General features: G+C 34.0%; 1 protein-coding gene across 3 annotated transcripts; it reads right to left on the bottom strand.

The window, feature by feature from the left end:
• Nucleotides 1-153: 153 nt before the first annotated feature.
• Nucleotides 154-27,597, bottom strand: LOC138321666 (VWFA and cache domain-containing protein 1-like). 3 transcript variants are annotated; one of them, XM_069265501.1, is made up of 25 exons: nucleotides 27,466-27,597; nucleotides 24,265-24,431; nucleotides 23,492-23,554; nucleotides 22,608-22,769; nucleotides 22,065-22,273; nucleotides 20,555-20,714; nucleotides 19,642-19,852; nucleotides 16,249-16,374; nucleotides 15,604-15,683; nucleotides 13,999-14,134; nucleotides 13,179-13,455; nucleotides 12,920-13,031; nucleotides 11,677-11,842; nucleotides 11,395-11,531; nucleotides 10,207-10,379; nucleotides 9,327-9,437; nucleotides 8,911-9,015; nucleotides 8,472-8,571; nucleotides 7,772-7,867; nucleotides 7,193-7,324; nucleotides 6,233-6,342; nucleotides 5,579-5,704; nucleotides 4,903-5,027; nucleotides 3,795-4,101; nucleotides 154-3,239 (listed from the first exon to the last, which is right to left on the bottom strand). In XM_069265501.1, the coding sequence occupies exons 2-25, from the start codon at nucleotides 24,406-24,408 to the stop codon at nucleotides 3,176-3,178; spliced, it is 3,432 nt and encodes a 1,143-aa protein (XP_069121602.1). In that variant the 5' UTR covers nucleotides 24,409-24,431; nucleotides 27,466-27,597; the 3' UTR covers nucleotides 154-3,175. The 3 variants fall into 3 exon arrangements, with proteins under 3 accessions (XP_069121602.1, XP_069121600.1, XP_069121601.1); XM_069265499.1 differs by having other exon boundaries at nucleotides 19,630-19,852; XM_069265500.1 differs by having other exon boundaries at nucleotides 19,630-19,852; nucleotides 24,265-24,426; nucleotides 27,466-27,580.
• Between the last annotated feature and the right edge of the window lie 4 nt (nucleotides 27,598-27,601).

The following is a 27,601-nucleotide window of genomic DNA, read 5'->3' on the forward strand; positions in this document are numbered from 1 at the left end:
GAAGAGCTAGCTACTGTTTTCAAATAGTTTATGCATATATTAATCTACTCATACGTGCATTAAATGTGCCTTGTTCAATTGCCTCCCATCACGCCACTCTCAATATACTGATGAGATAGAATCCGGAAAATGATAGATAACCCAAAGCAAATTATTTTGTTTTCTCACAAAATTTATTCACTGGTCATTTATAACTCAAAACGAGGTGTCTGTTTGAATGAGAGCAAAGTACAAATATGTTATACATAATGTGATATAGGCTTTGGATAATTACGGTGGAATGAATGTAAATACACATATATATGTATATGAATTAATGAAATAGTAAGATTAGTTCACGTTGATATAATGAATACATTACTGCATGATACTGGGAAACGTGTAAAAACATATCAGCAACGGTGTAACAGGAAATTTAGTCCCCACTTTATAAGTTCCAGTCAGAGCAAACCAATGTAAACGTTTAGCCAACTCAACAAATCATGGGCATTAATATTTCGTAATTTTAGGAAACTTTAAGCACCAATCATACACACACACAATGTGAATAAATGATTATTTCGATTATATATAGTCTAATGAGTATGTAAGGAAAGAACTTACATAGGCAATGTATGTTTTTCAATCCTATATCAATATAATATTGAAATACAATTTTGTTGAAATGAGAAAATGAGCATATTTTCAGTGTAACAATTACTTATTATTTGGTAATATAATGTATTAGAGCCAATTTGTTTGCATTTTTGATTTGTCATTTTTGTTTTGTTTTAAAATCAACTATAATTTACAAACCTTTGTCCACTTTACCTACCCAATGAGATTCCAAATACAATTTTACATAAAAGTTTTTAACATTTTCAAAACATTTTATTGCATAAATATAATAATAATACATAAAAGATCATATTGAAGTTGAACATTACTTTTTCTTGATAGTTAGATGAAAATGATACCTATACAATTATATAAATTGAGCATATATTGAAGGGCGAGATATATGATGCTATTGAATTGGCCACCGTTCTTAATATTAAAATGATCACTAAAATCTGGCTTGATATTTTTGTCCCTGCGCCATGGCTGATCCAAACCAAGTTCAAACCAGGGGGAGATAATTTAACACTGCAGAAAAAATCTTATCTGGTGGGGAGTCTAAATGATGATAAAATTATAGAAATACAATATGAGACTTAGTTATTCTGTTGAAACTATGCAAGTTAATGGACATTTGTAGTGATATGCATATGTATATAGAGTTTTAATGTCATAAAAGTTGCTAAACTGCTTAACGTTGATGTAAGCGGAATAAAAAAAAATATATAGATTTAGAAAAGTTTTCTTTAACTTTAAGACGACATTAATAGATGAACACTAACATGTGCGGATTTATCGGATACTGAGTGAATTACGTTATTGAAAATAAATGATTTAATTCAAAGAAATATTACGTACATACATATATCAAAATATAAATATACAAAAATGTTTGTTACCATTTATAAGAAGCTATCACGTTTGAAATAAATTATCAAGTTATAAACTGTGTACCAATCTACGCCTACATATCATGTTCGATGTCATAAAATAAATTTCTATCATGCACATTGGCACACTGTTTAACACCGCTGATTGTGGTAACATCATCGAGTAAAAGGGATATCAAATATCATGAAATGTATATTACAGATAAAATATCAACGCATTTACAACCAATGACAATGTACAATATAACTCGCTTTTATATAACGCACACACTTACATAATTTACAAGCTGTGACATCCTATATCCCAAAGATAATTATTTATGATTTTCTTAAAAAGTGATTCCCAATAAGCTTCATTTCGTTTTCATTTTTTATTTACTTTCCCCCTCACATTGCCCCTTCAACGAGAGTTGAAAACGTTCACTGAGAAAACATCGAAATCAGAATTAGAACAGAAGATATGATTACAGTCATGATCAATTACTATGACAAAAAGTTATTCCAAAAATATATACATGTATTTGACTATTTCAGATCTAAACATAAATACATAGACAATTTATTCTTCCGTTTCCATTTTGTGAGCAAAATTCACGCCATTTTCTCTGAATAATTTACGTAATAATATGACGGTACGCTTTCAAACACACGACGTCACAATTAATACCTACTCGCAAGGGTAGGTAACTCTTAAAGAAACAGTCCAACTGCGTAGGTATACTAAATTCACATAAATCGTTCATAGTACAAAATATAATTCGATAGAGCATGTCTGCTTAGTCAATAGAGTATTTTCTTTCATACCTACACGTGTAATACTGGCTGGTCTAGGGCAATATAATCATATAGCCTGAGGCTGTATTGCATGGCTACCCATGCAATAAAGCCTCGTGACGTCACGGCGTCAACAAACTCTCTACTTCCTCGGTAAATTTTTTAACATTTTAACATTTTTTCACAAAATTGACTGGTTTTACTATAAAAGATGCAGGCAACAAAATTTGTGTTGAAGATATCACGAAATTTTTCATGTATGGAAATTGACTTCCAGTTGTGGATTTCTTCGAATTTATTTCAAAATGGCGGGATATTATAGTTGTAAAATTGCAATAAAACGTCGAGGTATGAAAAAAAACTCTTTCATAAGTGGATATGAAGAATAGGGATATTCTACCCTCGGGATCACAAAATGTTGCAAAACCCTCGGAAAACCTCGGGTTTTACTACATTTTGTGACCCTCGGGTGGAATATCCCTATCTTTCATATCCACATATGAAAGAGTCTTATAATAATATTTAAATGAATAAACTTTCCTTTGTACTGTAAACAAATTCTTTCGCGATCAAAGTAAATTTGCATTTAAATGAAAATCGCGATATGTAGTAGTGCTTAAAGTAGTTGTTTATTATTTCTCATGGCAGATAGATAATGACTTCTCAACCTCGTGTAAGATTATCACTGTAACACTGGGCAAGCCTCGTGTTGATTAGCCATTTTTTTCATTCGGGTTGATACTTCTCTGTCCACTTGACACACATTTGTAGGCTTATATTGTCATTTCACATGATAATAATCAGCGTAAGACTTTAGAACCACCAGCACTACTACCGTCATTCATCACAATTTACACAGCACTAATTTAATTCTTTTCACACAATACTTCCCTCTTTGAACGAAGTCTTTATTATCAATACCCGGCGCCTTTGGTAGGGTAGTTGTTATAAGCGGGTTGATAGCCGGGGTTTTGATGTCTGTATAAATAAAACAACACTTCCTTCATTATATCATTACAACTCAAAACGTCTGAAGAAAAATTCGTATATTTCATAGTTGATAAACCATGAAAAAAATTCGACAGAAGCTTAACAAGAAATCCTACGCTGTATTAGGTCTCAAATTATACCCATGACACGTGGAAAGAAAAGGGGTCAACAACAACTTGATTTCAAAATATAAATAACTACAAGTAGCTAAAACGCAACAACAAGTGGAGAACTACAGGGTAAAGTCACAGACCACTTGTATTGGTATAACAAGTATTTACAGACTATCAATAATTCCTAAATATATCAAATTTGACTAAACTTAGCATTCGTGCTTTATTTGATTTTTTTTTCATCTTTTGTTGCACTGCTGTTAGATAAAAAGTACATGTATATGCAACTTCGTGTTTTATTGAAATACTTTTTTTTATAAATACGTATCGAGTACTGTGAATCCTCATCATTATTCTATGTAACTTACAAAAAAACAGTTAAACATTAGTCAAAAGACTTTAAAATTTTTATATTATGTATTTTGTTTACCTGTTGGACTCTTCGTATGAAGGAGGAGCGGACATTGGCGGAGCCGATGGTGCAGACGGCGTTGGCTCCCATGATGCAAATGTTGTCATTGGCTGTTGCTGGCCACCAGACGGAGCTGAGGAATGGGCGTGGTTATCAACACCCTGGGGCTGGGAATGACAGTTATTACCTGCTGCACTAGCTTGTCTCCTTTTCCATATTATAATTCCTACTACTACTGCTACTGCAGCTAGAACACCGATGATAGCTCCAGCAATAGCACCACCACTACCACCACCACTACCGTCATCTGTACTGCCACAATGCTCTGCAATCATGGCCATTAATAATTATCATTAGTACCATCAATAATCAATATTATGATCCATCAACAGTCATCATCATTATCATCATCATCATGGTTATCATCAGTCATCATTATCCGCAATCATCAACATCACCACCATCGCCGTCGCCATTATCATTGAAACATTAATTATTATTATCATCATCACCATCAATCACCATCATCTTGAATCATCATTATAATTATCATCATCATTATCAACATCATCATCATTATCATCACTATCATCATTATCATCATCATCATCATCATCATTATCATCACCATCATCATCATCATTATCCTCACTATCATCATCATTATCATCATCATCATCCATATCATCACCACCATCATCTGCATTTTATTTTAATGCCTTGTTACAAGTACACACTATACGTATACGTAGCACCAAATGATAGTACGATTCTCATTTGTTGATTTGAAATATAATGATTTGATAATTTTATACAAAAATGTCCTAGTCTTGAAATCGTATTCTATGTCCACTATTGTACTGCATAACTGATAGATCGTCTGTTCCGTCGATTTCGTGAGCAAAATATTTTAAAACTGCTTTTATTCAGAATTCATTTTTAGATGTAAAATATGAAACATCCTGTCATTGTCAGTATCATTTCTCTTTAAAATATATATATTTTTAAATCGAAAATTTTTCTATATGTTGTAGAATCTTTTAGTTTTATATTATATATATAGTGGAACGATCGGCTGATCAGGGTCCATCGATGGAACAATACGAATTTTCTTAACTGGACTCACCAGCTGTGCAAGTCAGAAGAGCTCCAAGAGGACACGTGTAAAAGGTTCCACAAAACGGACTGGTCAGGCTATTCTCCGTGTCGTCAAGGTAACACCAACTACAGCCGGATACGTTGTGACATCCACTGAAACATATCGGGGTAATGATGCATGACGGTTCTAACAAATTTTGATATAGATCTATACATTTATTTCATACATACATCTATATATTAATTCTTTTTCATTTATATTATCTCAACTTTAAACGTACAAAAGCATGTTAACATAATTAGAATTTACATGGGAATAGGTGTACAGTTATATGAATGTTTATCTGCATGCATATTGACGGGTCGAACGCAGTCAATCAAACCGTTGGGGTACCTAACGTGACTTTGCATTTAGTATTGTGTATCCTACGATATTGAATGGGTGCACGTGTGTTTGCGAGCACGAGGCTTGGCTCCATTGTGTTTGTGAAGCAGCAAATAAAGTTATAATTGATTTCAGAATTAATATATTCGACGCTGAATACATTATGTAATTGCTTCTTTTATGTATAATGATTTTGTTTTTTACATTATAGCAATTTTATTTTACATGCTTTCCTGAATAAATAATGGACGCCTTAGCAAAATATATGCTATTAATACGATACTTCAATTGAATAAATCAAATGTAAACCATAACATACCCTTTATTTGATCTTTGTGAACAGCCAGCATCAAAACATTCACCAAGACCTCGTACTTTATCATCCTCTGATATACTTTCGCTAACCAGGTCTGGCGGCTGGGGGCTGCAGGTTGGGGCTGCATCCCTAATAATTAAAATATAAAAATTGAAGGTATGTTACTGCGTCGAGATAAATATATATATGTATATGTGCCTATAGAACAAAGAAGTAATTCCAACCGTGTGGACAAAAAAAAATGTCAAATTTTCGAGGCGATTTGCCCCTTTATCAAGACACACGATTTCATAATATGATACGAACCGCAAAATGGGACAATGAAAATAGACAAATATATATATATTTATATTGTGAATACAGAGATTGGTCGAAGTTTGATTCCAAATAAAGGGTTCAAATAGAAAATGTAGGCAAATGGCTCTCTTATATCATACTACCCTTCATTTTCGAGACAATGGGAGCTGAATGGCAATAGGACCAAACATGTTCAAAGATGATCCATATATTATTCTTATGTTTGTTCATTGTGTTCGTCGCTTTAAGAAAGACATCACCATGAGTAAGCTACTAAACGAGTCTTCAGAAACTGAGTATTGAGTAATAAGTAAAAGAATATCTGATTAAAACTATTGCAGTTAATATCACTCAACATACGTCAACAATGGATATCTATCGAGACAATAGTTGTAAAACGTCTCCTTGTAGCACAGACAATCGCAGGATTGCAATCCACACTGCTTTTGGTCAGGTGCAACACCGTAAGACTGCAAAAATAAGTATGAATATTAGTACAAGCTGAAACTGATATTTGAAAATACTTTCCGTTAAAGTACTCCAATAGCAATTATTTATTCCGAATTTCCACCTATCAAAGGAGAAGAAGAAGAAGAAGAAGAAGAAGAAGAAGAAGAAGAAGAAAAAGAAGAAGAAAAATAAACAATGAGAAATAATCATTTTAATAGGAGTAAAACTTCGTTCATAGACTTGTTTGTTTGTTTGTTTGATTAATTAACGTCCTATTAACAGCTATGGTCATGTAAGGACGGCCTCCCATGTATGCCGTGTGTTGCGTGTATGTTGTACGAGGTGCGTGTTTCGGGAGACTGCGGTATATTCATGTTGTGTCTTCTTGTATAGTGGAACTTTTGCCCTTTTTATAGTGCTATATCACTGAAGCATGCCGCCGAAGACACCAAGCAACACACCCCACCCGGTCACATTATACTGACAACGGGCGAACCAGTCGTCCCACTCCCTTTTTGCTGAGCGCTAAGCAGGAGCAGAAACTACCACTTTTACAGACTTTGGTGTGTCTCGGCCAGGGGACAGAACCCAGAGCCTTCCTCACAGGGGCGAACGCTCAACTCAAGGCCAAAAGTGAGGCGGTGCCAAGGGAGGCATTAGGAAGGATAAAGTCAGTTAGAACGAATAGAAAAGATAATATCCTAAATTTAGTCGCCTTTTACGATCATGCAATAGGGGCAGCAGGTACAATTCTAACGCCCTACCTGCAGGGCCATCGTTCATAGACTTAACGCAACTAGTATTGCATTGTCTTGGAAATGTGTTAGTGGAAGTAAAATGTATTTTGTTTCGTGTTGAAAATTGACTTACCGAACAGCATGTATTTGACGATGAGGTAGTCGATCTAGTTTTGATAATAACGAAAATATTGGTATCAGTGACAGGGTGAATTTCATACGCTGCTGGACTCGATGTTCTGTCTATACTGCCGGTCATAGATAGCTATCAACATACAAAAATATGAAATAAACATTATATTCTACAAAATAAATAGCGCACATACATTTGTATCTATAATGTTCATATAATTAGGACATTAAGGGAATTGTTATTATAATTATATGTTCCTTTTAATGAATATATCTTATGTATGTATATTCTGTATAAAACAAACACGGTCTTATGATAAAGAATTAACAATAGAAGATATTAGGAAACACATGTAATAATATTCTATGTAATAAACTCTTCGGCGACACGATAGGAATTATTTCCTTGTCCCATATTTACGATTTGAAGAAATTTGTATATTCCAGACATGCGTTTGTAAGGATCTCTTTATTGGAGTATGTACTTGATATTATGTCTTTGACCAACAATGTATATATTACATACATAATAAATTAGATTATAATAATCAACTGTGTATATTATCAATTGTATACTTACCCTATAGTAAAATTGTTCTTTTATATGTTCAAAATCTAGACAGCTGGCTTTGGTCATGTGTCGACTGTTCAGTAAATCAGCGGCTATTGCTGGTTCCTGTGAATAAGTTTCTATAATGGTACATGTTTGTTGTACGCTACGAATTCATGTAAAAAATACATTTTGAATGAAAATGATAACTTAGAGACTGTGGATGCTTGATCCCAAACCTCAAATGGTATTCGGACTGTTCATAGTATGAGGATGAAGTAGGTTGTATCACATAATCTTCCCGATATCAAGTGACTATGTCCACTAGAATATTATGTAACTAGTGTAATTAAATTAAGAGCAATTTTCAAATTCATTGTGACGTCATGACAAAATGGCGGCCTCCGCTGGATTTGATATGATAAATGATGTTTAAATTAATGTATAATCAACCATAAAATTATGAAGAAGGTGTACTGTTCTAAATAAGCTATAATATACTAATTGATTTTTTCCTTAAAGTATGCTATGGTAAAACATGTCATAGCGACCACCTCTGTATAACGACCACCTGCTTAATAACACCACTTTCCTATTGCCCCAATGACCAATTCTACAATTCAACCTGAGTATAGAGACCACCTGTCTATATAGACAAGTTTCCTCTGCTCCTTGGTTGGTCTTGTAGACAGATTCTACTATAATTTTAATTATCTATCCTTAATTATACCTTTTTTATTATATGCATGTTTTCAATCATAGGTTCTCCAGTAAACTCCACAAAGTCCTTGTGTATAACAACCAATCCACTGCTGTCCACCACAAAACAGCTGGAACATTAAAAGGAATGAAATGCATTCTAAACAGCCATCAGATACCCATGGTGCATATAATTGTAACATTCAAAAAGTTCAAATGTCATTTTTGCTTTGTAATTTTAGAAGAAAAGTTTTAATGCACTTCGAATACGGAAGAGACACAAATTCATGAATAACTGTATAGTGCTATAATGTCAAAACCGTTGTTAACTAAGAAAAATAAAAAACCACATACGTTTTTTTCTGGATTATGTCTTTAAGAATAAATACGCTTCTCATAATCTACATAAAATTATCAACCTTAGTTCGATTGATATGAATGAACATTTAACTCAGGAATATAAGTCCTACCTGTAAGATGCCTGTGAACATACGGGGTAGGATCCTAGTAAAAGCTGATACATGTAAGGGACCCGGAAATCTGTCCCAGCCACAGCTACCACGGGAGTATTAGTGCTGGCATAACAAAAACAGATATTCACTCGTGAGTGTTTTAGTAAATCTTATTTCAATATATCAACTATTTCAAAACAGAAAACAGCATTTAGAGAAGTCTCATTTAAGATATAAATCAATTCCACTTGGCCCTGAATTTATTTAAATTAACATTTATTTTTTATAACGTCATCTTCCAGTTCAGAATAAACAGATAAGTTCGGGGAATATGTTATCCAATTATTTCGTTTTCTCAACAGTATAACTCATCAATGTAATGAAATACGAGAATTCGCATGTCAATCTCCATATTATATGCTTGCACCACTGACCTGCTTTCCTGGATTGTAGTTGACACAGTTATGAGATAACCCTTTGACCACTGGTCAAGATATGGCGAGCTAACAACGAGCTTTCCTTTTAATGCCACAGATCGGATAAACCTGTAAAAGATTATTCATCCATAATAGTATACTGAATAGTTGTTAAATTTTGCATGTGTAAAATTTTCGCAACTTACTATTTAGAACATTGTTAAGACATTAAAACTAAAACCCTGGCGAATATTAGCAAAACTGCAGTATCCATAAACAAAAAATAGGCTCAGATAAAATAACGGTAGAAAATTCTTAGAGTTTGGGGTCAACTTAATTTACAAGTACTATGTTGTGAAACTTCAAAATCTAAGAACAGTTTTTTTAATTATTTGAAAGATTGTTTGTCTGTTGCAATTGTAACTTCATGGGAAGTATTGATTGTATTTAAAACTGTAACCACTTGTAATCAGGGTCATAGACTGCTTTAAAATATGTAGCTATTACAACCACACAAAGCATATTTCATTGTCAATTACACAACATTACATCAAATCAACACAATTCGTCAAAACTCAAACTGATATGGTCGATATAAACGCCGGTTCTAAGGTCATTCCATAAGACCTCTAGCCTTCATCCACAGAGGGAGTAAAAAGGTGAAACTTGATCTCTGACTTCATCAGTGACTGACTGACACTTGCACTTTAACTAGACTATAAGATGTGTGTAAACATATAACGAATATTGCTTATAACGAAGTAATTCTATTCATCGTTATAACCTACTTAATTGTGTCATTTGTCCTTAAAAGAGGTAAATCAAGGTATTAAAAACATGTATCTCTTCTAAGGAAGTCTGATAACTATTCAATGAACCGATGTATTGTTAGACCTACCATGGTCGGCGGGTATGGTCATAATTTTTGGGAAGCTGAGCTCCAGGATATAGCCGCATAACGCCATCAGTGGTACCGATATACCGCCATACTACAAGTTCTGCTTGGTCTGTGCTCCTCTTCCAAATAGTTTCAGCTTGGTAGGTCAAGGCTACGGAGTCAAGCACAGAGTCCTACAAATAAAACGCATCGAGATCATCGTAATGTTTTGCAGTTAAAATTATAATGTATAAACAGAATTAAAACAAACTTTGTACTGGTCCGTCCATAACAAATCTCGAAAAAAAGTATCGCAAAGGAGAGATTGAATTTTCAAAAATATCTTCTCCTAAGAAATCGAAATATTTATTGTAAGGACCATGTGAACTTTCATAAGTGGTTGGTATGGTGTAACATCAATCAGTGAAGCCACATGACATGAAGCATTAGAATAACCGAAGTGTTACAGAAAGGTTACATGGCTACAGGTAGATTTGTAAAATACATGTATGTTAATAGAAAACAGATTTGTTGGAGTTAAACTTATATCTGGATATATGGAAAAAGAGAAGCCACTGTGATAGATTTATAAAGGTAATTTACCAAAGAGCACTGGATGATCAAGATGAAATTAATATTTTATCATTTAAAGCGATTTATTAATAGATTGATATTGATTTGTTACTATATTAATTGACACAGAAAATAACAGAAGAATTTACTCTTGATCATTATAGCAATGGAGCTAGGCATCGTCCTCAAGTTGGATTGCAATAAGGTTCCAGCATAATATTACATCAAATTCTTGTGAAGGTCTATCGATGATTAAAAAACCCAATAGGGAGTTGGTTGTCATGGAAATGTGGAATCCTATCATGAACGTAGAGTGAATAGCAAAATAATGATATTTATCATACATAACGACAATTAACGATCAATTGGAAAAGGGAGGAAATAAGACACAGAGAATAAATATATTCACAAGACTGAATAAGGTCGATGTTCCAAGAAATAATATTCAGACAATGATCAATTGCACTAAATTGAGAGAATAACACACACTGACACACCCTACATGTTTGGATCAGATCTACGCTTCATTAACGTCAAATATATCTACCCAAAATAATGTTAAAAGTTTGTTTTAGCAACATTTGAATCAAATTATTTTAAGTTCGGGCGAATTTGATGACGGGGAATATAACCAACTTTAAATCCTGGATTTACAGTCGTACTGCCACGGAGAAAAGATTCATAGCTCTGTATGATTGACGTGGTCTCTTCTGTGTTTATGTATTTCACTGGGTCTCTAAAGGCTCCGGGTGTTAACATAGCTATAGAAAAATCTGTAATGGAACCAGCATATGTTATTTATAGTGTTAAATCTTTATTCATCATTTCTTTTAATTCCTTTGAGAAGCATTCTATCTTTTCGAAATATATATTAATGGGAGTTATCCGAAAGTACGTTAAAGGTGTAAGTATGCGTACCTTTCGTGGCATATCTATTGAAATGCTTGCAGAACGATGTTTGATAAAGGTTCAAGTCCAATCTGTGATAGTGGAAAACATTGGCACTGGTTGGTATATTCTGAAACCTTGCCAGGGTGTCTCCCTCCCCTACTACTATCGCCATGGATAGGTTACTGTTAGGTACCTGTTGGAGTAACGACACATCAAAAGATAAACAATACCGTTGTATAAGAAAGAATCACATCACAAGGGATCTTAATAAAGGCACACTACCTTTCCGGAACGGCTTTTTTTATTGATATGTAAAACTGAATATTTTTGTAAAGTAACAAAAGACATTAGCTTAACGTTAATAGTACATACACTTCTGAAGTATTATCACCTTCTGAACAATTGAAAAACTTTAATGTTAATTTTCATAACGCGGAATATATTGTCCTAATTATCGTGCATTAGTTAAATATCACTGTGCCAGAAGGCAAAACAGGAAAAAATCACTGTTTGCATAGATTACACAGGAAATCTCCCATTTGTTTGATGACATAACTTATGCAATTGATATAAGTTTTCTCATGTCATTATTGTTTTGAAGGAATTTTCATTTTTTGTTCGCAAAGGTAGTGGGTCTTTTAATAATATTTCTACAGCATCACATCATAAGTAATACGGGACCACATGAACTAGCTTATCCTTATGTGCATTGTAAAAACTTGTTACTGATATAATGGACAATGCACAGATATTTGTTAAACAGAAGATTAAATGGCATGGGATACTATGAACGCTTCTATGTATGGTTGAAAACTGTAAAATGAAATAGATATATCTCTTTATGCACCAGCAGTTCAAGTCATATGGACAATTGTAGCTACAAAATAATGAATCAATTATCTGCTAAGATATTAAATATTTTAAACATTTTTACGAAACGAACCACTAAAATAAGAGCGATAAACTTACTGATGATTATGATAAATAACAATATTTCATGTTTGCATATTCTAGAGATGTCTCCCCTGCGTGAAGATATCGATAGTGACGCCATTACGTCGTTTTCTCTGACGTCACGCTCTCTAACACATAACGTCACAATAATAACCTATCTGCAAGGGCAGATATCTCTTCAATATATACAAAAAATACATCGTACCACATTTGTTTTCAATAAAACTTAAGCATTTACCCAATAAACCAATACCCAATCCGGTAAGCTACCAAAAGCAAACAAGTTTTGCTAAAAACGAAACATCATGTCACTTACTGTGCCCCATGCATACGTAGATCTTATAGATCTGGTCTCAATCCCTTCATACAATACACTTCCTCTGGGTATAGTACGTTCCGACGTAACGATAGACTTATTTGTTGTTCCCCTGTAAAAAATCAGAACATATGATAAGACATTAAAACATTACAAAGAATTTAAATAAATCAGATGGTGAAAAAAAAATTACTACCGCTAACCTTTAAAACTTGTTACAAGTGAACTTTATGTATAAATGAGTAGTATCAAATCATACTTAAGCATTTCTTGAATGACTGTGGCTGCACCTGATGACCTTTCCAGATGGTCAATGTGAACGAATATGGGATCATCTTGTACGGACGATATTTGGGGGAGTTGAGGATGCATAAGTGTACGGCCATACTGGTCTATGATGAAGGCGTACGACAGTTCTCCCTGACTGAAATAGGTTATATCTGAGAGTAGGTCAGCCATTGTGACGTCAGAACAAGCCACGCCCATCAGGTCCCCCGAACCTCTATATACAGGTAAGCAGACGGAGGTAATGAGACCTGCAAGGTCATACAAACAAGGTCATACAAACAAGGTCATAAAAACAAGGTCATACAAACAATGTCATAAAACAAAGTCATACAAACAAGGTCATAAAACAAGGTCATAAAACAGGGTCATACAAACAAGGTCATAAAACAGGGTCATACAAACAAGGTCATAAAACAGGGTCATACAGACTTGCTTATACTTTCTAAACACTTTAAATATAAAGAGTCAGAAATATAGGAAAAGCAACTATAATTACTTGAAATTAAAACAAATAAAAATAAAGTTTACTATCATTTTCATCGGTTATGGCTGGTTAAACAATATACGTAGACATGCTTGACTGAAATAGCAAATAAATACAATAAGTATGTCAAAAACGGATATTCACTTGCTATTCCAGTTGACGCCAGTAATGAAGATTCCCTTGCGGTAATTACGTCAGAAATTGAGGGTCACTTGGTGTTTACATGTACGTCGGTAAGAGTGCCTACCTTCTAAATGAATCATGAACTGATTAGCCGTTGTATTATATAACTGTTATTGTCACTTACCTAAACCAAAAAGATCTATATAAGGTACTGAGAACACAGGCTCAGACCCATGCTGGTTATTGCTGAAACGGTTGTAGTAGGACGCCATCGAACTTCTGAGTAGATCTGGATCAAGTATCTGCTTAAACTCGCCTTGCTGTGAAACATTATATAGGATTAATAGAATATTACATAAGTCTGTCAAGTAGACAGGGATATATCAACCCCAGTGAAAGATTTTGGCTTGTCAATCCGACGCTAGCTGAGGGTTGGCGTTCAATATTGTTCATAAGAGCTGGGATATCTCTGTCTACCTGGCAGATCAATGTTTTTCTCTCATACTTAAATGAAAAAAAGCACTTGTTGTCAATATGATAATTTTGCTCAGAATTATTTTCATTGCATCGACATTACGGAGACATCTCAACGCATAAAAATTAAAGACGTCCTCAACAATATTCTTCGCATGTATCGATGACGTCATGTCATTGTCAAGCGCGTGCAAGCCGTCTTTTCCCGACCCCCGTAAAAGACAGAGTTATCTTTTCCATAGCAACCGTGGAATAACCCAATCAAGTATGGGAGAATAACATCTCTTTGATGACATATGCAATGAAATCAATACTATAATTCAATATATGAACCACATCGCCGCATTGTGATTCATTTCCGAGACGAAGACTACGTAGCCGAAAATTTGGAACAGAGACAGTTCATATTATGTATATTGTAAATTATGTTCCCTTTTGAACACTTATGAAAAATTAATAAAATAAGTATGTCCTTATGTGTTGCCTAGAGAAAAAATTCCTTCAAGGGAGACAATTTTAGATGTATCCCTCCACAGAGGACCATAATTGCATATCATATGTACAAACAAAGGATTTTGTAATGAGATGAAAATGAATCGAAACATTCAAAGCGTAAAGCGTTTATTATTTCAAGGTAAGAGTACCGTCGATTTATATTCGTTTACAGTAGTTTGTTTCAGAATCATAACAAAATACTGTAAACATGGACATTTTCGCGAGGGGGAAATTTACGCTATTACGCAAAGGCCGTTAGACCGCTAAATTCCCCCCGCGCGTAATATTTTGTACATGTATGAACTTTGTTATTAAATTTCTAAAAGTGAATCTATCGCGAAAATAACAACAAAGTGAAAGTTTTATGCATGCAGATCGCGAAATTAAACACTCGCGAACATGACCACGTTTACACTACCACTTTTAAGATGTGAATCTATTGTTTTTTGAATATCAGATGTTAACTGACTGCACTTGGTATCTATATTCTTATTATCATTAGTTCTTGAGGAAGACAATGTCTGATGATTAGAGCCTGATTTCTAATCAAACATCTCCAAAGTATAAGTATGAAATGATTATATAGTTTATATAATCAGTTTTTGTCATGCATCGTATACTGTTGGCTAGCTAGACATACAACACTCTAGGAAAATACATATCCTGCTTTTCACACAGGAACTGCCTACCGTTAGTGGACAATCAAGTGGTGTTATATATGGAACTTACAGTAAATAGAAGATTAAAGTGCATAGATATATATATGACGTCTGTATTGAAATTAACATTCATTAAATATGAAAATAACCAAAGCGCTCACCTTGATAGGACCGAAAGCAGAATCTGTTTGAGTTTGAGCAGCCATATCTTCCAGCAACTTTTTGTCGGCGGCATCGAACGCTGAAAACATGTTTAGCATCGATAAATGTTTTGAAGCAAATCAGATAAGCTATCGATTTTACTCATCATTTGTTAAAAACCAAAAATGTTTCAGCAAAACACTACGCAGTAATGTGTTGTACACTACCCTGCGTTAGAACTGTATCTTCTGTTCCCATTGCATGATCGTAAAATGCTACTTCGATTGGTATCTCATTTTTTTCTTTTCTTCCTTATTAATTTCTCTCCCTAATACCTTTCTTATCACCGCTTCACTTTTAGCCACGACTTGAGCGTACGCCCTCGTAAAAAAGGCTATAGGTGATGTCTACTGACCTAGACACACCATTAAAGTAGAAGTTAGAACTGTCCCTCAACATAAAGAGAGGGGGACGACTGGTTTGCATGTTGGCAGTATATATAATGTGACCGAGCAGGCGTGCTTGTTCTGTGTCTCCGACAGTATGCTTCAGTAAGATAGCGTTACAAAGAGACACAGCGCAGCATACACAGGAGGCCGTCCTTAAGTGACCTTATTTGTTCATATGACCTGAATCTAATATACCATCCAATCAATCCTACTTACAATTTCCTAGGGCATACGTAAAGATCATAACTCGGTTCCCAAGAGCTTGATTCCTCTGTGCTATCTTAGTCAGCGGATCACCGCCTGCTGTCTTCTTACCATCCGTTAGAAACAGTATCACTTGCTCTGAAAGCAATCAAAGAATAAATAACAAATTACCGCATATTCACAAAAAGAATCAAAACTGGCAAATACTGTATGTTTACTGATGTCCCTTGTCATATGTGTTTGTTTTTTCGTGATCAAGATAAAATCAAATACCAGAAATGTTCTTAAGGATCTTCTCTGTTTCAACAATCATCAAAGCATTTTTGCTATTTTCAAAGCATTTTTTTTTTGCTTTTGCTTTTTTATATATATATACATTATTATTTTTTATCCAGTATTTTCATTCAATACAATATACAAATACACCCAATAGACTCAACACATACGCATGTGCCTACAAAAACTTAATATATGTATTATATTAATAAAATCATATCCGATGCATTCTGATATATATCCTCACTCCACATACATTATTTACTGTTTACAAGCTCCAGATCACATACACTCATCTATATATATGATATATCATATAGTTAATATATATATATTTACACCCATGCAATATCGTGCCTAATAGTACATAATACAGCTAAGTAAACGTAGAAGGAAATTGAATGAAGGAGAAATCAGCACAGTTTGGAAATTAATAGGATCAATTATATTGCACTGAATATAAAGGAAAGGAAGGCAGGATTAGAAAAAAAATAACAGAGAAAGGAAGAGAAAAAAATTAAAAAGGTCTGGGTAGGATGGAGACGGGGGAAAAATAATGGTATTATAAATAAATATAATATAGTAATTAAAAAGATGTAATTTCGGCTTTGTGCAAGGGGTAAAAGACCATGAAAATTTAAAAGGCTTAATAACATACATGTTGGACAAAGTGCAATTATGTTTTAATAAGTTTTTTCACATTTTCTCCTTTTATTTTCAATTCTAAGTCTTACTTTTTCATCTTTATATTTGTAATATATTATAGAATTGTATATTGGTCTTTAATTGTGGTAATAAGAGCTTTAATGCTTAATGAATTGTGTAAACATTTCATTCTGTAAATGTATTGCTTTATAATTATTATGACATCAATGTCCACTCTACTACCATGGATATAGTAAACAATTTGTTGCTAAAATATAATGTATTGATATAAATTGGAACCACTGCAGTTTTGTTTTTGTTGTAACATAAAATGGAATTATATATTTTAGTTTCATAATCTATATTTCCATAAAATTGTATTTCATTTTTTAGGACCAGATGGTTTCATATCTGAATTTGAAAGTTGTAAAACAGTTTTGATCATTTTCTATTTCTAAGAAGGGTTGCAGATTGATAGGCATATATGGATAGGGAATATCGTTTCTTTGTAAATTACACGAAGAAATTATTTTTTGGTTGCTGAAACAAGACTTTGGTAAATCTGAAAAAAATGATATGTGTAAAGTACAATTTCTTTTACATTCTTTACAATTTTGTTTATAATACAAACACCTTACAAATGATTTTTTTATAAAAAGGTATTCTTCCTGTCCAACTTAATATCACTTGTGCGAAATGGGAGCTATACAAATGTTTTCCTAGAGGATCTCACATTATATTTTGACCTTAACATATTCCAAGATTTAAGACATCACTCCAGAATTTATTTTACATGTATTTTCACGCATTTTCATATATTCCGAACCACAATTTGAAAGAAAATCAATATCAATAAAGTTTTATGAATTGTCTGCCATTCCTCTTTAGTGTGATATTTTCTTCTTATCCATGTTAGTTTGAGAGAGTTTCTAGAAGATACAGGATTTATCATTTTTAATCCCCTATTTGAATAATTTTGTATGATTGGCTCCCTTTTCATTTTGTAAGGTTTTCCATTCCATAGATAGTCAAATATTACTGAATTGTGTTTGCGTAGAGATATAAAAGATGGTTGAATTATGAATTTGTAAGGATTTGATTTTCTTTTCCATACCTTAATCAAAAGTTTTTAGTTAAGTTTTAGCATTTCATGAAGATTTACACTCAAATAAAAAACTGGCAATTTATATTTTTCCTTCCCCTCTGTAACTTAAGTTCAGGAAGAAAATGGTCTCCATTATATTTCTTGCTACCAATGCAAATTTTTTCAACATTCATTTTAAGTCCAGAAATGTTTGTAAATCTATTAAGTTCCATATTTGATTCTTTTAGAGATATCTCTGAACCGTCGAGTATAGATGAAATATCTTCGGAATACTGGAAAATTAAATTAGGCAATTTTCAACATATGCAATCTGCGTGAAATAGCTACATTTTATTCATAATAGTTCAAAATTAATCATAGTATCATATTAATTTTATTCCGCTTTCAACTTTGATTCGAGCTACTATTTCCAAAAGTCTATATTAGAAAACAATAAGTTATTGAACAAAATTGACTTTTCATAAATACATGTTGCACCTGCTGATTTGATAGTGTGCTGCCTTGAAAAATATATTACAATTGCTGAGGTGTAAGACATAATGACATTTTCGGATTGTTTAAAGTGAAAGGCTTTCGTTGTGTTAACTATAACATTATAATAATACATCTTGATATATCAAAAAGGATTTCGTATGAAATGGTCAAATGCGACTTAATAATAGCATCAACTTTTATGGATAATTCTTTTTGATTCAATTATTTAGTTTTTAAAATCATTTTCAGCGGTGACGTATTTTCGCGATTTGTAACTATCCCCAAAACCAATCGCCCGCGAAAATAAGTTGGTTACCGGTTACCAGTACTACATGTATAATTTGTGATACAAACGTGCAAAGGTGAAACGAAAATTATTTTTTATTATGTACAAATTTAGAGTAAGTTTTTTTTTATGTAGACAGAAAAATATTCCCCTCTACGTGATCACGTAAATAAAAAAATAATAGTTTACCCTACATCAAGTTTTGGTTTTTGGACCATTAAAAGCCAGTGTCATTTAAGGACGGTCTCCCGTGTATGCATTATCTCGCGTGTGTGAATTACGAAGTGCGTATTTTGGGAGAGTATATTGTGACACCAAGCAACACATCCACCTGGTTACATTATACTGACCAATCGTCCCACTCCCTTCACGCTGAGTGCTAAGCAGGAGCAAAAAAATCTTATCCTTCATAGAAAAAACTTTCATCATGCTAATAAAAATATTTCTTGTCCTACTTATTTTTACGTAAGCACGTATTGTAAATAAATTTCTTTCAACCTACATAAAAAGATTTTTCGTTGCACATAACAAATAATATGTTTCGCGTCACCTATGTGCCGCTATACACTACCAGGATGGATTTTTAATCATTTTTGTTTTGTTATACCTCGGTGTGTACCGTTTGATAAAAAGGAAGACGTAGAGAAAATATCGAACGCTGTAGACAAGGCCGCCTCGTAGTTTGTAGCCAATCCAGTACGGATACTGTTTATCCTGGCTTTGAGGTATTTCTGATTCAGAGGCGTTGCTTGCGCTAATTCCGTTTGAAGACACTGCCTATTTGATGTTCCTATGATCTCAACGCCAGTCTCGAAGGCCAAAACAGATACCTGGAAAAAGAGTTGGGATACTGTACAGTTGAATTTATTCGCGGAGTATTTAGTTTCGTTATATTCTCTACTAAGTAATGTTTTCCACAAACTTATATATCCGCGAATAATAGAGAAATAATGATAAGTAAGTTAATTAAAAATTGTATAGCTGGTTAATGTTAGAAATTGACAAATGCGTGAACATATCACACCCTCATCCCGAATTAGCATTATTAAAGTGAAGATCGCGCAATTAAACAACTATAAAGTATTTATATTGTTTACAAAGGATATATTTAAAAAAATACTCTTATGAATTATAATCTATCAGAGGATTCTTTTGACACCCAGCTAAATCGAACGTTTGATCAATATCGTTTTGTATGTCATACAAGTGTCACACTATCTATATTCTTTTTTATTTAAAAGGACAGTAACATGGCTTCTTCTTACTACATGTTTCCATAGTTATATTGAATTTAGCGTAACCTAAAATAAAAATCGAAGACTCGTATCTAAATGTCACAAAAACGGGCGCTCATGTAAGGCTCTTTATCATATCAAGTCAATGCAAGTTATATATAAAGTGCGAAAAACTGAAAGGGAATGTCAAATTGTTGGTGTGATTTGTCTCTTTCAAAATACAAACACTAACTACAAATCATGAATTATACATAAATAAAACATATAAGTACATGTATAGATACAATACAATCTTACCCTATCATTCGGGTTCAATGTCTCTAAGACGGTGTTAGCAGCATCCTGGGCTATTTTCATTAACGTCACTCCATTGTGTGTTGTCGACATCGATCCTGATCTGTCTATTATCACGACAACGTCTTTATGGACAGGGGTGGCTGTCGCTACATAGAATGGTCTGAAATAATATCAGCGGTATCATCAAATATGTTTCTTCGTTACCAATATCTTTGGGACTGAGAATTTTTTACAAAACATCTAAACGTCAAATCAAAGAGTAACATACCCGGGTAAACATGGCGTTATTAAGAACCAAATTACAATAACATTTTAGTATATTGTCTAGCTGAAAACATCGTTCTGTATCAACGCTTTGAGGTTTGTTTGTTTGTTTGTTTGATTAATTTACGTCCCATTAACAGCTATGGTCATGCAAGGACGGTCTCCCATGTATGCGATGTGCTGCATGTATGTTGTGCGGGGTGCGTGTTTTTGGGAGACTGCGGTATATTCATGTTGTGTCTTCTTGTATAGTGGAACTGTTGCCCTTTCTATAGTGCTATATCACTGAAGCATGCCGCCGGAGACACCAAGCAACACACCCCACCCGGTCACATTATACTGACAACGGGCTAACCAGTCGTCCCACTCCCTGCATGCTGAGCGCCAAGCAGGAGCAGAAACTACCACTTTTATAGACTTTGGTGTGTCTCGGCCAGGGGACAGAACCCAGAGCCTTCCCCACAGGGGCGAACGCTCAACACAAGGCCAAAAGTGAGGCGGTGCCAAGGGAGGCATTAGGAAAGATAAAGTCAGTTAGGAAGAATAGAAAAGTTGAGATCCTAAATTTAGTCGCCTTTTACGATCATGCAATAGGGGCAGCAGGTACAATTCTAACGTCCTACCTGCAGGGCGAACGCTTTGAGGTACATACGATAGACGAAGCACTGCATTGTTAACATTGGCTACAACCAATTGATTTTAACAGTAACACAATTATTGTTCAAAGCGTAAAATATATACAAAATTGTTTTTATCAATGGAGATGGTGCTTGTCTGAAAGGTTTTAGTTCTAATGTCATGTTATCATTGTTGTAATTAATATGTTCTTATCTGTAAACCCATTTTAGCTGTTAATTTTGGACTGATTAGTTAAAACGATTCGATTGGTTTGCACGTTTTCAGTATCATGTGACCGGATGCGGTGAGCTAATCGGTATCTAGCGCGCTATAACAAACGACAAGAGTTATTCACTATTTCAAAGAAACATTACACGAATATACCGCAGCCTCCCAAGACATGCAAACATTCACACACGCAACAAATTTCCTACAGGTGATGTCATCACGTCATTGGAATCACATATCATATCAAATAGTGTTAAAAAAATATCAAGGATAAACTGGTACATATCCATACCATCACGGGAGATACGGGAGTATTAAACCATAAGAGTAAAATATATGTCTATTTCAAAGATAAAACGTTCCATATCTATCTTTATCTTTAAGATATTTTGTGAACTACCTGAATCGGGGATCGTAGTTTGAACAGTCGGACTGTTTTACGGACGGCCAGCTGAGGTAGTACCCATCCTCACTAGCAAAGTACTGCCACTTCAGATTGGGGTTCTGTCGGGCATTTTCCCTCATCACATCCTCTATCGCCCGTGTGGGGTATTTCCTATCCGGGGACGCATCCCTAGATATCTGCATACAGGATCTGTCTAACGCTACCTGAAGTAACAAATGTCCAGATTAAAGATAAACAGTTGTTTAACACCTTTTCTATTCTAAGTTCTTTTGATGCGTTTGTCTTTTTATTTAAAAAAGAAATACATCAGGAGCCTTTCGACCCTCCAGAGCAAATTGTGGTATACAGTGGTAAGTTTGTCACTTTTTTTTTTCTTTTTTTTTTTTAACTTTTTGTGTTTTGGACCTTATTTGGACCTTAGTGTCACTAATGGGCATTAGAATAACGATTAAGCTTGATGGTGATGTTTGCTTGATAACTTATCTTTTTAATAATTCTCAAAACTAATTCAAGTACAATCAGTAAATTCTAACTTACCTCAGTTTTGAATTTTGAACTGTATGACACACCAACCGCCTCGCAGCATTGGGATGATAAAAGTGTAGAAGAAAACCGAGACTCCTCTGATTCCACACTTTGTTTGATCGCCTTTGCTGCTGACACTGGCCCATTAAACTTGACACCCAAAGTTGCTGAAATCTGAGAGAACAATTTAAGTGCACTACTTAAAAGACGTCCTAATGATCTACATATTCAAGATATGACAATATATATGTACATTTTATTTAATTTAATGTTAATGATAATAATGTATGATTTTGTTTCTAATTCTGTAAACTAATTTATTTTCGAGACGATTTTATTTCGCGGTTTGGAGTCGTAAATGTTCTTCATATGTCACTGTAATTAATTATCGCGAATTCATATTAATACGGGAATTCTGAAACAAGTTGGTTTACAAGAAACTGTATGAATGGGATCATTCAGATAATTACGTAACCAAAGTGTCACGGAACTATCGCTTGATGTGTATGGAGACACAAAGGGTGTCACTGAAATATAACGTGGTAACAATACCCAGGTTTACAATGCGATAAACATCACATCATTCATCAAGGTCATGACCTAAATATGTAAACCACGTGATAATGACTTATACGATACGTGCGTCTTTATTATTTTCAACATATTCGTGAATTTAGGGCTCCGACTGACAATCGTAAATCAATATGTGTTTATATTCAATTTTTCGCGTCGTGTTTAAATTCGCGTTCTAGCTTCCACGCGAAATTACGCGAAAATAACAAGAATTCAGTAGTTTGCAGAATGCAAAATACAAGAAAAAAGGATGAATGATATGGGTAAGATATCACTACAGGTGAGGCGATTTAGAGAAATAATAAATATAACATATTACTTACTTCTGTTACAAGACTAACACCTTCCACAGTAAACGACGAAGACGGGGCATCTCTGTATAATTGCTGAAAATAGAATAAGTTTAACTTATGGTCATCATCAACTTTCACAGAGTAAGTTTTTTTTTTTTTTTTTTTTTTTTTTTGGCATCTGGGTCTACATCTCGCCAAAGCTGCCGTTTAGTAGTTGAATACTATTTGTATATGATCCTCTACTAACACTGTCCGCTATAGTATTCGTATATGTTGACTTGTGCTTACTTTTGTAAACTATATATCTCTTATATGCAAATACGAAATCACATGCATCTGAGCCCGGTTATTCAAATGGTGATTAGCTTTTTATTTGTGATTTTTGCAAAACCTGTGATTACATCAGTTGGATTTAGATACAGAATGGAGAACTTCATAAATAAGTTAACAGAGTATGTCAATATAGCTTCAAATTTATCTTGATTTGACCATTTTTGTTAAACTATAATTAGCCGAAAATCATATTGAATGTCAGGGTCCTGATGTAAAGAGAAAGTACGATGGAGTAAGGTTTTCTTTGTTTAATTATTATTATTTCATTTTGTAACAGGGTGCAGGATTTACAATAAATTTAATAGCTGCCTCTGCCAGGGATCGAACTCGGGACCTCTGGTTTACTAGTCTGACGCTCAACCGATCGAGCTAAAGAGAAGTTCACTCTAAATTGCGGCTAGTATTGACCAGGGTTACATACCAAATGAAAATTCATTCTTAACTGTATGATCACTCCCATACATTCATACCTGTATATCGGAAAATCCAATTATATCAGTAAATGATTTAATTTTCGAACTTAAATCATTCCCGCGTATCAAGTAAGAGTTGGATATAGATGTACACAATGATATAAATATGATCCCACTCAAATAACTGTCGACTCTTCCCATCACTGGTTAGCAAACCTTCTGTTCTGAAATGAGAAACAGTAATACAGCATAATGTAATATTGCTTCATGTATAATATCACATTCTGTTACCTATGATACAATTAATATAAGGAAGGGGTGACTTAATTGTTAGGGTTAAAATAACAACACACACAGTATCAAGATATTATTCCAATGAATTGGTGCTAAGACTGTTGAAAAAACCCTTTAAAATCCTCAATGAAAATAATGCGTAAAACCTTTAAAATCTCAATGAAAATAATGCGTTTTGGTAATTGGGGGGGGGGGGGGGGGGGGGCAAGAATCCAGGATGTCTTGGAATCAGCAATTTAACATCTGTGTAAGTATTAGCTGTAGAAGAACGCAGTAGAGACTTCCTTTGAAAGTTACACAGAGCGACGCCCTTCTTAAAAGCCATAAAATGAACCATTATTTGATTCTTATGTACACATCAAATGACCAATCTACCTGTCTTATTTATTTTCACACAGATAGCCTTCAGTTTTGACATAATCCAGAGGTGGCAATATCGACAGTGAGAGTTATTTTAACTCCAGGAATATCGAGAGTGATACATAAGTGGTTATCTATAGTAGAAATAAGAGATAATAATTAGAAAATGGAAAATGAACGATTCATTTTGACAGATTTAAGAAAATGCAGCAAGGATATTTTCATCGTTTAATGTATTTCGAAGGTAAGTACTAAAATAGTGTTCCTCAAGTAGCAAACTTTACAATAATCAATGTAAATTAAAGGACCATTTCGTCATTAATTGGCACTTTTAACTAAATTTATTCACTTCAAACTATCACGCAATGACATTTATTTTGCTAAAGTAATTTTGTCATTTTTTCCCCCTCAGATTTATCCATTTCCTTGAAACAGTGAAGCGACACATGATCCCCAAGAGTGGAACTTGACTGAAATCATTTTTTTTATATAATTATTATTTTCTTTATTTCCTCCATAAATACGAAGATTTCGTAAGAAGAATAAATTACATTAACAAATAATTAAGCAATAACACGTTTGCCAAATTTCTACAAATAAACTAAGTGTTACACGTGGAAAGAGTTATATTCATTTGATAATTTATAAATATTTAGATTATTCACATGGTCCTTGGGATAGCACATTATTAAATTGTAACTTGTTATTCGCTAACGATGATACAATTTTGACATAAAACTTGAGTTTGTCCATGTCTATAAGTCCACTAAACCTGTCTTTATCATTAGGCTTTTCTCCCTTTATGTATTTATTAGGCAAAAAGCCTAAATATACATGGTTTAACGGACTACAAGTCACCGTCGGTCCACCACTATATCGATGTATTTTACAGTGGTTGGCGAGTACCAGAACTTACAGATAAATAAATTAAGAAAATAATAAAAGGATGGGTTATAGGGACGATATCTCGTCATTTAGAACATGTTACACACTCGTTTTGCTTGTGTGTCACCAATCCGATGTAACATGTAATGGAGAGTCATATAATAAATTTTACAACATACCACTGTCCACTGCGCTATGTCCGACCCATTTTAAACCCTGGATTAACCTTGAAATGGGAATATGGGTCACTGATTGTGTGCATATTTGTTGCAAGTGTTTAATTTACGTGAGAGGTATTTATGACTTAACTCCAAAGTTGTCTTAATTTTAAACTTAGCCATTCAAAGATGACATTGAAGAAAGCTATGCCATATTTGATAAGCTAAGTCTTATCTTAGATTGTTTCCTGGTCGTGGAAACCTGTTGACGCGTGCAATAACGACGTTAGAGTTTACCCCCCCCCCCCCCCCCCCACACACACACACCAAAAAAAAAAACTAAATGGATAAATGATATTAATAAACCAATCGATCAAAAAAACTTAAAACAACCTAAAGTAGTATGCGTAACATGTTCAGAAAAATAAGCATCATATGCGTCTTCTTGCATTATAACTTACACTGCGGTATTTCTGCCCTCGTACTTCAAGTAACATATTTTCCCATTGTTTGTTTATTATACAACAGTGAATTACATGGCAATGGCCTTAATGCTAAGTCGTGTATATAGCCTCAAAATAGCACAGTGACCCTGGCCTTTGATTGCAGTAATTATTTTTTATATAGTATCGTACACGTTTTAGGAAAATGGGTATCTTTTTCTTTTCAGTGCATTTGTTTTCTGTGGATAATGCGGTAAATATCCACATGACTATTAAATCCATTATCTGCATGCATTTTCAAACATAGGGGACTAACTCAATGAAAATGGATGTTGTCATACATTTTCTATTGTATTTGGTGGATGGACTATGGAATATACAAATTAAAATGTAATAGTCATGTTTTTTCCAGAAAATACGAGATTTGAAAAATTATTAAAAAATCGGGATATTTTATAGCAGAGTTAAAACACAATAGCGACGGTCCGTCCTTAGAAACTCAAGGGTTGACTCAGAAACAATTTTTTTTCATTTTTTTTTTAAATCTCAAATGTATATATACTTTTAAACTTGCATTGTCAGCTTTAACACCCTATATGTTACGCATTGTAATTATGCAAGGTATTAAAATGACGTTACGTCGTCAAAACGCCCTTACGTCAGAGTTCAAGCATGTAGCGTTGACAAGGTTTGATATATATACAAGAATAGAAATTGTCAAATTATCAAATTGTGAAAAACTGTACCATGTATTCAATATGATACGCAGACCAATAAAATCCGGGCTATTTTTTTCCGGTCGCACCGGTCCCTTTCATTGATTTGGGATACAATCCAATATATTTTCTGTTTACTTCGAAACATATGCATTATCTGTAAAACAAAACACAATGCATAGCCATTGATGAGCCGTGTTTCACTTCTCTGGATAACAATGTAGCTATATAAACTCTTATCTGATCTGTCTTGGAGATTGGTTGGGGACTCTCAAAGCAGTACCCGAACCTACATACCTGTATGTATATACCCGACCAGTTACAGAGTTATTTCCAGTATCATTAGTTATCGCTCTTGCTAGAATTATAATACAGTGTATTAAGATAAACTTATCTACTTACCCTTACATACACAGATACAGCTCCTAATAAACAGTGAAACCGGAATCATATGCTGTCCCTATATAAGTAGATATACGTAAATGAATGACACACCTTGAGAATGGACACGGTCTAGTGCACGTAAATGGGGTTTCCC

Source organism: Argopecten irradians, chromosome 4 (assembly GCF_041381155.1).
Source record: "Argopecten irradians isolate NY chromosome 4, Ai_NY, whole genome shotgun sequence".
Classification (NCBI taxonomy): domain Eukaryota; kingdom Metazoa; phylum Mollusca; class Bivalvia; order Pectinida; family Pectinidae; genus Argopecten; species Argopecten irradians.

Excerpts from the sequence above, each read along its gene's own strand:
- LOC138321666 (XM_069265499.1), bottom strand. The coding sequence starts at position 24,408 with ATGGGAAGAGTCGACAGTTATTTGAGTGGGATCATATTTATATCATTG. Across the intron at positions 11,532-11,676 it reads CAATAGATATGCCACGAAAG|ATTTTTCTATAGCTATGTTA; the intron begins GTACGCATACTT and ends GTTCCATTACAG. Across the intron at positions 4,102-4,902 it reads TCTTCTGACTTGCACAGCTG|AGCATTGTGGCAGTACAGAT; the intron begins GTGAGTCCAGTT and ends CCATGATTGCAG.